Source organism: Ranitomeya variabilis, chromosome 7 (assembly GCF_051348905.1).
Source record: "Ranitomeya variabilis isolate aRanVar5 chromosome 7, aRanVar5.hap1, whole genome shotgun sequence".
In the NCBI taxonomy this organism is placed as follows: domain Eukaryota; kingdom Metazoa; phylum Chordata; class Amphibia; order Anura; family Dendrobatidae; genus Ranitomeya; species Ranitomeya variabilis.
The window spans coordinates 88,415,995-88,433,196 of NC_135238.1; the positions used below are offsets into that span (position 1 = coordinate 88,415,995).

The window sequence follows — 17,202 nt, forward strand, 5'->3', positions numbered from 1 at the left end:
TCTCTAGCCAGGTAGGCGGGTCCTCACTCCCCAGCTTGGCCAGCTCCTCTGCCGTCACTCACATCTTCCTGCGCTTTCGGCGCCGCCCCCTCAGCGCTGTTATCGTTTCAAATCCGGCGCCTGCGCTGTGTACTGGTGTCCTGCGCAGACGCAGTAAGCTTTGGCCGTCTGATGTAATGGCTGATACCAGAGAACAAAAGACATCCACAGAACACCAGGATGGATCTGCTGCACAGCAAATAGCTGTAGGACCTGCGATGATGTCACTGCCATGTGATTAGGGCAATCCATCCAGAACGCTAGTATTACTGATTGTGGGCACACAGCCCAATGGTAAGTGACACCTGCAGTTTGTCTTGTCTGAGCAATACAGATTTCAGCGGAATTTTTAGAGTGGATAAACAGTTCGGGAGGTAGGTTGGAGGGAAAGAAGTGTCTGAAAAGTAGTGAAAGAAGCAGGGACAAGGTTCTATGGACATAAATTTCACAATGGTGTGTGTCTATTGTGTGTAAATATCAGAGGTTTAGTTCAAAATTCTTTTTATTTTAAACTTAACAAGTGGTGTCACTAATAAGTCACTTCTATGAGCCACTAATGTTTTTTTCAGGTAAGAAAATTCACATGTGGCAACCAGCGTGCCTCTAATTCTGTAGGCACAATTAGAGCCCGATGCCACGGAATCAGCCATGGACCGGTGAGAGCAGCAAATGATGAGCACAGGGTTTAATGAAGATGTGCTAATATTCCAATTAAAAGTGGTCATGTGAATCCACATAGTCATTTGGTAGGGCTGAAGTGACACTGATAAAAAGAATGTGTTAACACAATATGCAGCATGTAATGCCCATACTCACTGGTGGTTGTACGATGAGATCCGTATAGTCCTGCATGGATGCTAGAGCAAGGCTCTGCAGCTGTTCTGTCATCAGTGTAGCAGCACAATTAAAGAATGATTCAAGTCTCTTATAGTTGCTGTTGCTGGGAATTTGCTTTCTCTTGTTTCCTTGGTAGTAGATGTTCTGAATTTCTGGAAACCATCTACGAAAATTGATGAATTGTAATATCATCTCTATTATCACTCACAAGTAATTATTGACTTTGAAGGCATGGAAATATTGCAAAAAAAGTGACTTGTCGTGTCATATTATGTACAGTATATTATATATACATACATATACTATACTTTGTGTGAGATTAACGTCATGAACAAAAATTTTACATGCACAAAAGTATGGTGGCCTTTTGCAATTTTCCATTCCCATCACCCAGGGTGAGAAGTGAAAATAGGCACTTGCCTAAGGCGCCTTTAAGCTTTTATTGTAATGGAGCATAATTTATTCAAGAAAAAAAATCACTTTATGCCATGTCACAGCCGCTGGATATATAGTGTAGACTGATCGGTGATTCCTGTGCACTGTAGGGAGGTGCTCATTGGTTGTAGAGTGGCCCTGTCACGCACTAGTAGCCAGTACCCTGTGACAGACACGTGTGTGTGTGTGTGTGTGTGTGTGTGTGTGTGTGTGTGTGTGTGTGTGTGTGTGTGTGTGACTACAGTGTGTGTGATTGGAGTGTGTGTGTTTGTAACTAAAGTATGTGTAATGTGTATATGTGAGTGGAGTGTGTGTACGTGTGTGCCACTGAAGTGTGTGTGCTTGTGTGTGACAAAAGCGTACACAGTGAGGGAAATAAGTATTTGATTCCTTGCTGATTTTGTAAGTTTGCCCACTGACAAAGACATGAACAGTCTATAATTTTAAGGTTACTGTATGTTAATTTTAACATTGAGAGATAGAATATCAAAAATAAAATCCAGAAAATCACATTTTATAATTTTTTTGGAATGCAAATAAATGCACACTGGCGCTCCATCAATTAGGAGAGAAAAAGGGTGAAGGGGGAGGGAGAAAAAAAGAGAAAGCTGCTGGTGATATGACAGGGTCTGTGTATCACCCTGTCTAAAGGTGTGGTATTGGAATGTATGAAAGATTATCACCTGCGCTAGAGAATAGGACTCCGTTTAGGAACCGGATGTATAAACACTACTTGTGCTTAATATTCCACCCGGTTCAATATCGGTGCTTGCAGTGTCATGTACCACAAGATGAAGGACCCAGAATCTTGCAGTTGAGCAGAGGTTATACTGCGAAATACCTAACTGCTCTAATAATGGGACAAAGGAACAATAGGGTATCGATATTAATAGACTGACTTGTCTTGTTGATGGTGGTGTAGCATATCGTGATGACAGGTGCAATGTCCATCTCAAGATGAGGTGTCAGCACAGTTCAGGGCAGTGCAGGACGTGATAGAAGCCAGGGGATGGCACGGGAGCGTCCTCCCCTCAAAAAGATCCCCCTGGCTGGCCACAGGGAAACGCCGGCTTCGGGCGTGCCCCGGCCGGAAGCAACGCTGAAGCTGTGGCGGAGTGCGAAGGGGGGGTGGCAAAAAGTGTGACGTCACACGGCTAATGGACAGGGGCGTGAAAGGGGCCAAAACAGTCCAACGCGTTCCTTCTTCGTCAGGGCAATGGTTGCCCTGTATAACCCGTCCTTATATGACAATGCCCACCTGGAGTGTGTGCTTGTAAAATATATACAGTAGATGTGCAGAATGTTTGCAAGAACAGTCACAATGTTTTCTCCTTTTCTACTGTTTTTGAGTGGTAAATAATGCAAAATGAGCCCCTTCCCCATGTAACAAATTATAATACATATTAAATCTATAAACTAGGGGGTGCATTATAAAGACTATGGACTTGATTCATTCAGACTGGTCTTTCTACGCCAATTTCAATGAAGGGTGTGATTGTAAAAGATGTAACAAATTCAGAAAAAAAGGCACATGTCACTTAATTAATTTAGCGCATCTTATCAGTGGCATGCTCCTCTGAGCGAGCGCCTTGCCATAAATGTTACTGGAGGTGAGGGTGTAATTAATTTGTCATGCGGGCGGCTCCTTCCCAGCGGTGTCCACTTTGGTGAACATGGTTAAAAGTGGTGTGAAAGCATAAAAAGTTTCATTTTGCTGTTTTTCAAATTGCTTTACACCAAAATTCTGGCATAGGAGAAATGATAGTTGTGAAGGGAGAAGTGCACAATAGGTTAGACTCACCTGGGGTGGTTGTGTACAGACACAAGGTGGCTGGGGGAGAAACCCACCAGATGGGAAACTTCCTAAACGAGGATAAAAATCATGGTTAAAACAGGCTGAGCTGCTGAAAAAGAAGTCTCTTCCTGCGATATTCCTTGAAGGTTCTTTATTAACCATTACGCGTTTCCATGATGTACCAGCATCTTTTAAGAGTAAAAAAAAACAGATTTTTTTTTACACTTAAGAAAGATGCCGGTATGTTGTGGAAAAGCATAGTGGTTAATAAAGACCCTTGAAAGAATATCACAGGAAGAGACTTCTCTTTCAGCAGCTCAGCCTGTTTTAACCATGATTTTTATCCTAGTTTAGAAAGCTTCCATCTGGTGGATTTCTGGAGAAAACACTTTTTCACCTTTACTATTTTACGACGCATATAATACTTGCCATATGACTCAAATTAAATGAAATCTGTACTTTCATTGGCTAATTTGCTGACAGTTTATAGTTTTGATAAACATGGAACCATGTTTTAAGGGTTTTTGATGGCATCTTTACAAGTGTCTTTGATGGTTTTTTTTATCTTGTCACTTTTTTAGGTGTGTCTGAAGTACCACAGAGAAGTCTTTGCCAAAGAACAAAAATGCCACGTAACCAAAAATACATTAGGACATTGTGTTTAAAGCCGACTAGCACATTTGGGAAATACACTCTCCTGCATTGTATGTATGTTAATGAAAAATAGGAACAGAATATAGGACAAAATAAAACTTTTCCGAGCAAAAGCAAAAACTTTCCTGCACAATACAACAATGGTTATGACAAAGAGAACACATCTTTAGCACGTGTTCTATAAGCATTGATTAATTTGTGGGAATTATACATACAATCTATAATATATACACACTGTACAATAAAAAAAAGCTAAAAATCTCAATAAATTAAAAGGAAAGGACAGATTTTTCCTATGTACAGTAAAGCATCAATCTAGTCACATCTTTATATACACCTCTTATAACTGTGCTGGAAAACTATGACCCAAGCAAGTTAAGGCGACTGATAGGCTAACAAACTATTCAGTAACATTTTTATTCTTTCTTACTTCTTAAGTAACTTTTCTTTGGCAGAATCAATATGTCTCATAACAAGATTTTGGAAAATGGATAGCTCCATTGACTCCTGGCGGTTGTGAAATTCATCAGTATCAACAAGACGTAATTGCCTTTGGAAATAAAAAAGAACAAAGTTAAAAATGCACAGTACATTAAAAATACAGAAAAGCACAAACAACTGCACCTTATCAGTAATGGCTGTATTCACAGTGTGGTTTTGGTGTCGTTTGTACACCCCTTTTAGCCAAAATTGAAGCCTTTATAAATTAATGTTCGCATTACAAGACATCAAAAACAAAAAGATAACCAAGCAAGAGCTGTGTAGTAATTACTTACATGAATGATGAATGCCATAAATCCAAAACAGCAGCCATTGTTGGGTTCATTGAGTTCAAATTCTCCTTGATGAAGTTGTAATTTGCCAAAAAAGACTTCTTCCAAGGTTTTGGCACTACTTCCAATCTATAAGATAAAAAGCATTTAAAAAAGTTTTCAAGTAAAGTTTAAAATAATATACCACTGAAATTATGATATAAGAGATCGAGGTGTTTGATGCGGTTTCCTGATTTTACATACAAAATAAGTAAACTCCAGATACAGATGATAATTGATATTTTTGAGAAACCCAATCCCTTACCATCTATTAAATTTAGATATACGGTACTTTCATATTCATCAGGATAATGCTACACTGCATAATATAACGAACAATTAAATATGAGTTAACCTGTTAATGTCTAGGCCTTAAAGAGTCTTAGTAAATTTTTGTTTTGCTTTGTTTTAGCCTCTGCAATATTATGCAGATATAATTTTACTTTTTCATTGATGTAACCGCACATTGTTTTTTTTCTGTGCAACAAATTGCATTATTTTTAGCACAGCTTTGGGGTACCAATAAATGATTGTATAATTTATAAACATATTTTGAGAGGCAAACATGGGAAAAAGATATTCTTTATTTTTCTTAATGTTCATGTTCAACACCAAGTAGCCCATTAAATGAATCTCCAGGCGATTATGGTTGTGTAGATACATTATATGTGTAGGTTTTATTCCACTGTATCTGAAACATCCATTAGAACCCCAATTACAGATAAAAACGGCCATTACATTGACAGAAGTCATTGATAGGGCTCATAAGCGCTTTATGTCTAAGCGGTGGATGCCGCAAACTTCCCTTCAGCGCTGCCATTTGTAGTTTCTCATGATCCTGAGGACTGTTGAAGGTCTTGTTGACAGAAACATCCTATTCTTTTCTGGAGATTCCACATTTAATAAAACACTCCTGTTGAACATAATTAATGAGTGCCAAGTATATTTTTCCTGCTATACTGGCAGATACCTGGTAATGTGATCACTGAATCACTGATGCTTATGTACATTACATGGCACTCATTGTGTGCTATGCTGCTGGTGAAAATACAGAAGCAGTAATAAACTGCTTCTGCTTTCTCCATAGAGCTCCCAGATATGTCTGACAACCAGGGATCAGATTGGAGGAGCAGAAGCTTTAATTCCATGGCATAAATTTACAACAGTGTAGCGTTAAAGCCAATGTCCAGGCATCAGCACTTAGTCTGTATGTGGCTAAATTGGCAAAAACAATGTTCTCATGTTAACAATGAACACCGGTGGTTCCTCTCAGCCTTTGTTTGTGTTACTGTGTGCTGCACTGATGACATGGATCTTCACATTACGGAAATTGACAGTTCACTTATGCAGCCAGTGATGGCTACTGTGGTCACACATTGAGATGATGCAATGGAATAGCAGTAGCTTAAATCATGACTGACAGGTGACAATAAACCATTAAAGAGGTGGGAGGAATAGTAAGTATAGATCTTCTGTGGAAGTAGGTTTGCACAAATTTTTCTATCTCTTCATGAATGGCAGGCATGGTACTGCATAAGGAACATGCCTCTGACTGTGGAGGCCATATGACAATCGCCAATAAAATACTGCTAGTGCCCAGTTCCCCCCCTCGCACCACTCCCTTTTGTGATGCACTAATTGGGATGCCCAGCGTTCAATGGTTCTTATAGGAGAAGGCTCCTACGGCCACACCTACAGGGATTAAATGCAGGTGTCCAGGCCAGTAACTTTCTCTTTCCCCGGTGGACACCTGGAAGCTTTTGACCCTCCCTCCCTTATAGATGTCAATGGGGTGCGAATTGCAATACTAACTGGCGAATAGACTTAAACATGTATTAAAAAAAAATGAAAATAAATAAATAGACTTAATGATTATGTATATTTAACTAACCACTGTTATCGATACTAAGTCACAGCAGAAGAAGCGGAGGAGGGCAAAGGTTCATAACTGCTCGTTGGCCAACTAGCCTGACGATCGTGGACAGGATCTCGGCTATGAGCCGCCCGTTACGAAATGTAATTGCCTTTTTATTATTATTATTTATTTATATAGCACCATTAATTCCATGGTGCTGTACATGAGAAAGGGGTGACGTACAGAGTTATAGATATCGTTTACAGTAAACAAATTTACGATGACAGACTGGTACAGAGGGAAGAGGACCCTATCCTTGCAGACTTACATTCTATGGGATAATGGGGAAGAGACAGAAGGTTGGGGGTGCGGCATATCTGGTGGTGGGGGTGCGGCAGCTCTGGTGGTGGTGAGGCGGCAGCTCGGGTGGTGGTGAGGCGGTAGCTCGGGTGGTGGTGAGGCAGCAGCTCGGGTGGTGGTGGCCTTTTCTCTGCTTATGTAATTAATAAACTGTGACCGACCTGTTCAACCCACCTAGGCCTGTCAGTGTTTTCATTACGGGATTGGTGGGAGGGGGGAAGGCACTGTTGACGGCACACAGGTCTCCACAGTCATCCCAGACAGAATCTATGATCTGGAATTCACAGCTCTGTGGGACGGTATCATCACTTCCAGGACTCCTTGTTCTTCTTTACGCTGGAGATAGTTGTTAATTTGCTGCATGTTTTGGGTCATTGCCCTGCTGCAGAATAAATTTGGAACCAATGATATGGTTGCCTGATGGCATTGCTTAATGGACAAGTAGCTTTCCATATTTATCAGCATTTACAAACACCATTAATCCTGACCAAATTCCCAACTTTGTTTGCTAAACTACAGCCCCAATTTTACAAGAAACCTGAAACATGCTTCTCTGTTGTCTGCAGACTCTCATTAGTGTGCATCTCTCCAGCATTATGGTGAACAAACTGTCTTCTGAAACAGCCAAATAGTTCAAATTTTGACTCATCAGTCCAGAGCACCTGATGTCATTTTTTTGCACTCAAGTTCTATGTTTTCGTGAATAGTTGAGTCACTTTGGCCTAGTTTCCATGTTGAAGGTACAGATTGTAAGCAGGAATTTTTCCATGAACACCTCTTTTGGCCAGACTTCTCCAACCATTAGATAGTCCCACTGGTTGCTGCCAGTTCTGAGCTTTTGGCACTGCTGGTCATCTTCCGATTTCAAAAGTAAGTAAACAATGAGTCTCTCATCTGCAGCACTTTCTTTGGCCATTCACAGTGTGGTTGGTCCTCAATGTTGACAATTTCTTATTCTTAATGTTGCTTCAAAAGATCTTGAACAGAACATCTTGAATCCCTAGTCTGCTTTGAAATCCTTGCCTGGAAGAGATCTTTCTAAAGAAGTATAACTACTTTGTTTCTCGTAACTATGCTTAGTCGCATTGTGTATGACCTGAGACATGAAAGAAGAACAAAAAGTCTTGGATGTATAGATATGACCGTCACAGAGCCCTGATCACAATATCGAGTATGTTTTGGATTACAGAAAGAGACAGAAGGATTTGTGCAAACCTATATTCAGAAAAGATCTATTGATAGTCCTCTGAGATGTTTCTTTTTATTTTTAAATATTGTCATTTATACAAAACATAGTGCATTATTAGCAAGATATACAGTACAGACCAAAAGTTTGGACACACCTTCTCATTTAAAGATTTTTCTGTGTTTTCATGACTATGAAAATTGTACACTCACACTGAAGGCATCAAAACTATGAACTAATACATGTGGAATTATATACTTAACAAATAAGTGTGAAACAACTGAAATTATGTTTTATATTCTAGGTTCTTCAAAGTAGCCACCTTTTGCTTTGATGACTGCTTTGCACACTCTTGGCATTCTCTTGATGAGCTTCAAGAGGTCATCAGCGGGAATGGTCTTCCAACAATCTTGAAGGAGTTCCCAGAAATGCTTAGCACTTGTTGGCCCTTTTCCCTTCATTCTGCGGTCCAGCTCACCCCACAACATCTCGATAGGGTTCAGGTCTGGTGACTGTGGGGGCCAGGTCATCTGGCGTAGCACCCCATCACTCTCCTTCTTAGTCAAATAGCCCTTACACAGCCTGGAGGTGTGTTTGGGGTCATTGTCCTGTTGAAAAATAAATGATGGTACAACTAAACACAAACCGGATGGAATAGCGTGCCACTGCAAGATGCTGTGGTAGCCATGCTGGTTCAGTATGCCTTCAATTTTGAATAAATCCCCAACAGTGTCACCAGCAAAGCACCCCCACACCATCACACCTCCTCGTCCATGCTTCACAGTGGGAACCAGGCATGTAGAGTCCATCCGTTCACCTTTTCTGCGTCGCACAAAGACACGGTGGTTGGAACCAAAGATCTCAAATTTGGACTCATCAGACCAAAGCACAGATTTCAACTGGTCTAATGTCCATTCCTTGTGTTCTTTAGCCCAAACAAGTCTCTTCTGCTTGTTGCCTGTCCTTAGCAGTGGTTTCCTAGCAGCTATTTTACCATGAAGGCCTGCTGCACAAAGTCTCCTCTTAACAGTTGTTGTAAAGATGTGTCTGCTGCTAGAGCTCTGTGTGGCATTGACCTGGTCTCTATTCTGAGCTGCTGTTAACCTGCGATTTCTGAGGCTGGTTGTCATGCCGTTCTGTCTGTTTCTGGTTTTTGGCATGACAATGCATATGTTTGCTTTAACTCTCTACTCTTTTCAACCTAATTTGAGCTGGGATACTGTTGGCTGTTACCTGGATGGAGCCTTCTAAGTTCTCTGCTCTGCTGTGCAGCCGTACATGGTGGTTAGGACCATCCGCATGTGCGATCCCTGGTTGCTGCTGTGAAGCTGTCCGCGGGTTGTGAGGTCATTTGCACCTGGTGCATGACTTTCCACGTGGGTCAGTGCATGCCATTTCAGTCAGGTGCCCTGAGCCTCAGATCCTGCACTGATGGTGCTGTAGTGGTTTCTGTTTGTGCTTAGGGCGTGCACCGCCACACCTCCCCTGCTTTTATCAGGGTGACGATGTGTACTTCAAATGCTGTCCCCAGCCAATAGCTGAGGGGCAGCTCCTATATAAAGTTCCCCTGCCCTATGGGCGGGGCCTGAGCTACTCACAAAGCTCCTGAACTTTGCTATGTGTGTTTGTGTTCCTGCAACTCTCCTGTCTATGTTTTGGTACCAAAGTCCTTGCCTTGATTTCTGCTTTGTCCTGTTCTGGCGCCTGTCCTGGAGGCGGTATATCCAGGCCCGAATCCTTGATCCTGTACCTGTCCTGTACCTGAACCTGTCTGAACTGTGACTGCTGTGATTATGTTCCTGGAATCCCTCTGCATCTGGAGCCTCACTCCCAGTGACTTTGAGTCTCTTGAAACCGGTGTTTCTGCTGAGCATCTACTACTCTGTGCTCTGACTACCATGTGGTGTTAACCCCGTCTGGCTCATGTCCAGTACAGCGGTGCTTGCACCATCACGCTTTAGTTCCTTCCTAGGTCCGATGCCCGGAGCCTGTCGACCGCAGTCTGGAACCTGATTACCGCTGCCTGGAGCTTGGAGCCTGATGACTGGTGGTGCCTGTAGGTCGTGTCGGATGTCCAGAACCGAACGACTCCTGTTTGATGTCTGCCGGTGACCCTGGGTCCAGATATCCTGATGTCCTGCCTGTACCCTGATGTCCAGCCTGTGTCTTCATGACCTCATGGTCCCTGATGTCCTGATATCCTGTCTGTTCCCTGATGTCCTGATGTCCTCCCTGTGTCTGATATCCTGATGTAACTGATGACCTGGGCTGCCACGCCAGTGTCCCAGCTGATGACTTAGGCTGCCACGCCAGTGTCCCAGATGTCTATCCGTATTCCTGTGTCCTGATGCCCTGCCTGTGTCCTGATGTCCTGAGGTCTTTCCTGAGTCCAGATGTCCTGATGTCCTGTCTGTATCCTGATGTCTTGCCTGCGCCCTGATGTCTTCGTGTACCCTGATGTCCTGCCTGGGTCCTGATGTCCCACCTATGTGTGCCTCGGTGATCCGTTGGTGCCTTGGGGTCCACTGGGTGGTACCCATCTGGAGGTGTGGAATCGGGAGCCTGACTTCGTCATGTTTTGTTTATGTACTGTGTGACTTTACTTTAGTAAACTTTACTTTCTCTATACCTGAAGTTGTGCGGTGTAATCAAGTCCTATGTGTCTCTTTCCTTGTCCACATGCTCAGCTGCCACAGACCCCAGGTCTCTTCCCTCCCCTAGTTCGGGTAGGCCTGGGTCCCCCTCTGCGGTTTAAAGGGTCCGTATTTCGTCCCCGGGGACGCGCGTCCCACACCTTCTGAGTTTGGTCGGCTTGGGGGCGTCCATGAGTTGGGCCGCATTGGCAGCCGCAGCTGATCGTGACACTGGTGACTCGGATAAACTTATCCTCAGAAGCAGAGGTGACTCTTGGTCTTCCTTTCCTGGGGCGGTCCTCATGTGAGCCAGTTTCTTTGCAGCGCTTGATGGTTTTTGCCACTGCACTTGAGGACACTGTCAAAGTTTGCCCAATTTTTCGGACTGACTGACCTTCATTTCTTAAAGTAATGATGGCCACTCGTTTTTCTTTACTTACATGCTTTTTCTTGCCATAATACAAATTCTAACAGTCTATTCAGTAGGGCTATCAGCTGTGTATCCACCAGACTTCTGCACAACACAACTGATGGTCCCAACCCCATTTATAAGGCAAGAAATCCACACTTAATAAACCTGACATGGCACACCTGTGAAGTGAAAACCACTCCCGATGACCACTTCTTGAAGCTCATCAAGAAAATGCCAAGAGTGTGCAAAGCAGTCATCAAAGCAAAAGGTGGCTACTTTGAAGAACCTAGAATATAAGACATAATTTCAGTTGTTTCACACTTTTTTTCCACATGTGTTAATTCATAGATTTGATGCCTTCAGTGTGAATGAACAATTTTCATAGTCATGAAAATACAGAAAAATCTTTAAATGAGAAGGTGTGTCCAAACTTTTGGTCTATACTGTATATGCAACAAAAGAACAGCTCTTGTATCGAATACTCTTTTACTCATAAAACTACAATGGCCAGTACACTGGACAAAATTTTGTAGCTGAAACAGACGCTTCCCAGCAAAATCATGTGCCAATTCAGACTAATAACCCTGGTATGAATGAATAATGGCATCTAAACATCGTCCAAACTTCTCCCAATGATCCACGAGCAGTTTGATAACGGACAATGCTTTTTCCAGTATGATGGACACCATGTCACCAGAAAAAAAGTCACAACTAAGCATCTTAGACAACAAAACATTGGCATTTTGGGTCCATGCCCAGGAAGCTCCTCAGATCTCAATTCTATTGAGAAACTGTGGTCAATCCTCAAATAGGCAATGGACAAACAAAACACAGAAATTGTAATTGACTCCAAGCACTGATTAGACAAGAATGGGAGGTCATCAGTCAGGATTTGGCCCACAACCTGATATCCAGCCTGCCAGGGTGAATTGCAAAAGTCTTGAAAAATGACTTACTCAGCACGATGTGGTTCCAAAACTGGTTCTTTAATCTCATTCTTCTCTCTTGGATCTTTTAAAACAAAATCAACTAAAAGAAACAAAGAATATATAGGCATGACAGGCAAGAGAATGTCAGTTATTTAAAATGTACGTTTTTACATGTAAAATAATGTTAATAGTTCCATTAAATGGGATTTCAAAACTTTTGTAAAATAGACATAAACCGAATAAAGAGAAAGAAAGGTAAAAAGAAAGAAATTGAAACACCCAAATTGCGTCTTTTGGGCAAGCCTGCCAAAAATTGAAATAAAAAATGATCAAAATATCATATATACCCCAAACTGGTACTAAGAAAAAAGGACCAAGCCACAGCTCCATTATGCAAAAATAAAAACAATATGGGCCTCGGAGAATAGTACCAAAATTAATTTATTTATTTTTTTGCAAATTTTAATTTTATTTTTACCACTTAAATGGAATCTCTGACCGGGTTTTGGCAATTAATCTGTGAGTAGCATAACCCTGATTACAGACAGGAACTCTGATTACAGTGATTTATTACACACTGTGCTGCTTGCTGCAATTTTGATAAAATCACTGTTTTATCAGCAGGAGATTATTACAACACTACTTAGGGTACCGTTACACAGAACGATTTACCAACGATCACGACCAGCGATACGACCTGGCCGTGATCGTTGGTAAGTCGTTGTGTGGTCGCTGGAGAGCTGTCACACAGACAGCTCTCCAGCGACCAACGATGCCGGTCCCCGGGGTAACCAGGGTAAACATCGGGTTACTAAGCGCAGGGCCGCGCTTAGTAACCCGATGTTTACCCTGGTTACCATCGTAAATGTAAAAAAAAAAAAACAGTACATACTCACATTCCGGTGTCCGTCAGGTCCCTTGCCGTCCGCTTCCCGCACTGACTGTGACTGCCGGCCGGAAAGCAGGGCACAGCGGTGACGTCACTGCTGTGCTGTGCTTTCACTTTACGGCCGGCAGTCAATCAGTGCGGGAAGCAGACGTCAAGGGACCTGATGGACACCAGAATGTGAGTATGTACTGTTTGGTTTTTTTTACATTTACGATGGTAACCAGGGTAAACATCGGGTTACTAAGCGCGGCCCTGCGCTTAGTAACCCGATGTTTACCCTGGTTACAAGCGAACGCATCGCTGGATCGGTGTCACACACACCGATCCAGCGATGACAGCGGGAGATCCAGCGACGAAAGAAAGTTCCAAACGATCTGCTACGACGTATGATTCTCAGCAGGGTCCCTGATCGCTGCTGCGTGTCAGACACGTCGATATCGTATAGATATCGCTGGAACGTCACGGATCGTGCCGTCGTAGCGACAAAAGTGCCACTGTGAGACGGTACCCTAAGTCTACTGCTATGTTGTCCTCCATATTCATGAAGTCTTAATCTGCAGCAGAGAAACCAGTGATTTTAGCAAAACTGCAGCGAGCAGCCCAGAAATTGATAATTGCTGGAATCTGTGTCTGCCCTTACATAGTGCAGGTCTCTGATGGGAAAATGAAGAACCTAGTGACATATTCTCTTTAAACAAGGCAAAACTATACAATTTTAAAGTACTGCGGTATATATTGGTGTTATATAGATACAAATATTATTATTAATTATGATTATTATACTAATTTAAAATCGCCATAGACGTAACATGGTAAAATAAATGGTATCACTCAAAATTACAGCTCATCCAACAAAAAATAATCACTAATACAGAAATATCAATGGAAAATTTATAAAGTTATGGCTCTTGAAAAAAAAATGAAAATGCCCAGTCGGGAAGAGGTTAAGAACCTCAAAAGGGGTTAGGTGCTAGAGCGGAAGCCAAGGCTCTCCTCCCAATCCATCCAGGACAGCTCAGGGTGTGGGCTACCTAATATTCATCTTTAGAACACAGCTATGGGGGGCTCCTTGATCCCTTCGTGGATGAGTGAGATTATTTTTTGCCATCTTGATTTCCATCAACATAGTCCTACAAATGCTAGTTTTTTAGGTGGCTGAGCTGTAGTTTTGAAAGACATCATTCAATTTACAAAATAATGTATTGAAAAGCAGAAAAAGATTCAAGTGGGGTGAAATAGTGAAAGAAAAAGCAATTTCGTAACTCTTTTTGCGGGTTTATTTTTACAATGTAATTGTGTGTTTATTATGCGGCACCAAACTTGGAAAGATTTTTTAGATTCTAATAGTAATTATTGGCTTGTGCTGCAATCTTTTACGAACCAAACTTTTTTTTTTTTATAGTGACTTTATACTTCTAGTCCCCCCAAATGAACTTGTACCTGAGGTTTTTGATCACTTGTTCTATAGACTCCAATACCAAAGTATTACAGTATATAGTGAAACTAACAGTCTCCTAAAAAGCCCATTGTCACGACTCGGTTGTCGGGTGACCCGGGACCAGGGGCTCCTTCCCTGTCCCTAACAATAGAGAGTGCCCTAGCTCTCCCTGTTCCCCAGGTTACTTCTGAAGGTGAAGACGCCGGGGCCATGTCCCTTATCTGATCTCCTGAATCCACCCTCAGTCTGTACCCTTCCCCACCCAGGGAAAAGGGGAGTAGTTGTGCACCGTAGTATACAACCCGACGAACAAGGTAACATGAACAAGGTAAAAAGGAAAATACCAGGAATATAAATATTCACTCACATATAACAGAGGAATGCACCAGGGAGTGGAGAATGGGGAAAAACCAAAGTAAGAGGAGGAAAGAGAATTATCACACAAACCCAAGCAACAGTCACAGATATCCATCAAACTCCTTCTCATATAACCACCAACTAATATCCTTCCAGCCATGCAGAATAAGCTAGCCCTGACGATGTGTGTCAGTCAGGAACCAGATTATACAGAGGATAGGAGTGGCTAACCATGCTCAGCTGAGAGCCCTAGCTCTCAGAGCTCTCGACATGGCCGATTAACCCCTGTACTGCCAAAATAAATTTACACCATTTAAAAAGAAGGTGAAGTGCTTCTTTTCAGCGCAAGAGTAGGAGCAATCAGACGCTGTGGTCTTCTGGCTCCTCTCTGTCGCGGTAATCCCGTGACACCCATCCTGAGAACCAAGGTGGCAACAACAGAAGGATTCAGTAAACCCAAAGTTCCAATGGAAATCCATCAGGATCACACGATCTGTTCGCAAGTTGGGGGGAATGTGGGTGCCAATGCCTGCGTGTATGCCCAACCAGCCCATTTAAATGCTTCTGTCAATGATTGACTGTAAAGCTAAATGATTAAACAGCAGCTAGTTTTGGTTCCTGTTCTAAGGACACAGTCAGATGGCCATATAGTACGACCAAGGATCACATTACAATGCTTGGACGGCTATCAGCTATCAGCCGCCAGGCAGTCCATGCATTGCTACGTGATCATCGGTTGTTTAAACGGCCATCTGTGTTGTGAATTAGACTTTTTTGGCTCCCTCTTGTGGTCACTAGTGATATGACTCTGGGATTGTCTTTTCTCAGTTTGGCACCCACCTGGGTCGTTAGTCCAGGGGTGTTGCTATATTAACTTCCTGAATTCTCAGTCTGGTGCCTGGCATCGTTGTAATCAGTTCTTTCTGTTTGCTCCTGTCTGCTGATCCTGGTTCTTGCAAAATTAAGCTAAGTCTTGCTTCCTTGTTTTTTGGTTATTTGCATTGCTCTTATTTTTTGTCCAGCTTGTACTAAATGTGATTCCTTATTTTGCTGGAAGCTCTAGGGGGCTGGTATTCTCCCCCCGGGCCGTTAGACGGTTCGGGGGTTCTTGAATATCCAGCGTGGAAATTTTGATAGGGTTTTTGCTGACCGTATAAGTCATCTTACTATATTCTGCTATTAGTCAGTGGGCCTCTCTTTGCTAAATACCTAGTTCATTCTTACGTTTGTCTTTTCTTCTTACCTCACCGTTATTATTTGTTGGGGGCTTGTATCCAACTTGTGGGGTCTTTTCTCTGGAGGCAAGAAAGGTCTATCTTTTCCCTTCTAGGGTTAGTTAGTTCTCCGGCTGGCGCGAGACGTCTAGAACCAACGTAGGCACGTTCCCCGGCTGCTGCTATTTGTGGTGCTAGGATTAGATATACGGTCAGCCCAGTTACCACTGCCCTATGAGCTGGTTTTTTGTGTTTGCAGACTTGGTATTTATTTCTGAGACCCTCTGCCATTGGGGTCATAACAGTATGCCAGGCCAACATTGAATGTTTAATGCATTGCAGAAGTGGGATAATAAGAAAGGAAATTCTGAGTTTTTTTTTTTTTCTTTCTTCCTCCCCTTTACCTCTGAGTGGCTTATGCTTGCTGCAGACATGAATGTCCAGACTTTGATTACAAGTGTGGATCAGCTTGCTGCTCGTGTGCAGAGCATACAAGATTTTGTTACCAGTAGTCCAATGTCTGAACCTAAAATACCTATTCCTGAACTGTTCTCTGGAGACCGATTTAAGTTTGGGAATTTCAGGAATAATTGTAAATTGTTTCTATCTCTGAGACCCCGTTCGTCTGGAGACTCAGCTCAGAAAGTTAAAATTGTTATCTCTTTCTTGCGGGGCGACCCTCAGGATTGGGCTTTCTCGCTAGCGCCAGGAGATCCGGCATTGGCGAATATTGATGCGTTTTTTCTGGCGCTCGGATTGCTTTACGAGGAACCCAATCTTGAAATTCAGGCAGAAAAAGCCTTGCTGGCTATTTCTCAGGGCCAGGATGAAGCTGAAGTGTATTGCCAAAAATTTCGGAAATGGTCCGTGCTTACTCAGTGGAATGAGTGTGCTCTGGCCGCAAATTTCAGAAATGGCCTTTCTGAAGCCATTAAGAATGTGATGGTGGGTTTCTCCATTCCTACAAGTCTGAATGATTCCATGGCGCTGGCTATTCAAATTGATCGGCGTTTGCGGGAGCGCAAAACTGCTAATCCTCTGGTGGTGTTGTCTGAACAGACACCTGATTTAATGCAATGTGATTGAATTCAGACTAGAAATGAACGGAAAAATCATAGACGTCAGAATGGGTTGTGTTTTTACTGTGGTGATTCTACACATGTTATATCAGCATGCTCTAAACGCCTAACAAGGGTTGTTAGCCCTGTCGCCATTGGTAATTTGCAACCTAAATTTATTTTGTCTGTGACTTTAATTTGCTCATTGTCTTCCTACCCTGTTATGGCGTTTGTGGATTCAGGTGCTGCCCTGAGTCTTATGGATCTGTCATTTGCCAGGCGCTGTGGTTTTGTTCTTG

At 42.6% G+C, this 17,202-nt stretch overlaps 1 protein-coding gene across 2 annotated transcripts in view; it reads right to left on the minus strand.

Moving 5' to 3' along the window:
• Nucleotides 1-17,202, minus strand: part of DNAH7 (dynein axonemal heavy chain 7) — a 564,416-nt gene that overhangs the window by 458,624 nt on the left and 88,590 nt on the right. For both annotated transcript variants that reach the window (XM_077275383.1, XM_077275384.1), the window contains exons 7-10: nucleotides 11,975-12,047; nucleotides 4,537-4,662; nucleotides 4,191-4,310; nucleotides 856-1,039 (exon numbers count right to left, since the gene is read on the minus strand). In XM_077275383.1, coding sequence (XP_077131498.1) covers nucleotides 856-1,039; nucleotides 4,191-4,310; nucleotides 4,537-4,662; nucleotides 11,975-12,047 — 503 coding nt within the window. The remainder of the gene's footprint in view (nucleotides 1-855; nucleotides 1,040-4,190; nucleotides 4,311-4,536; nucleotides 4,663-11,974; nucleotides 12,048-17,202) is intronic.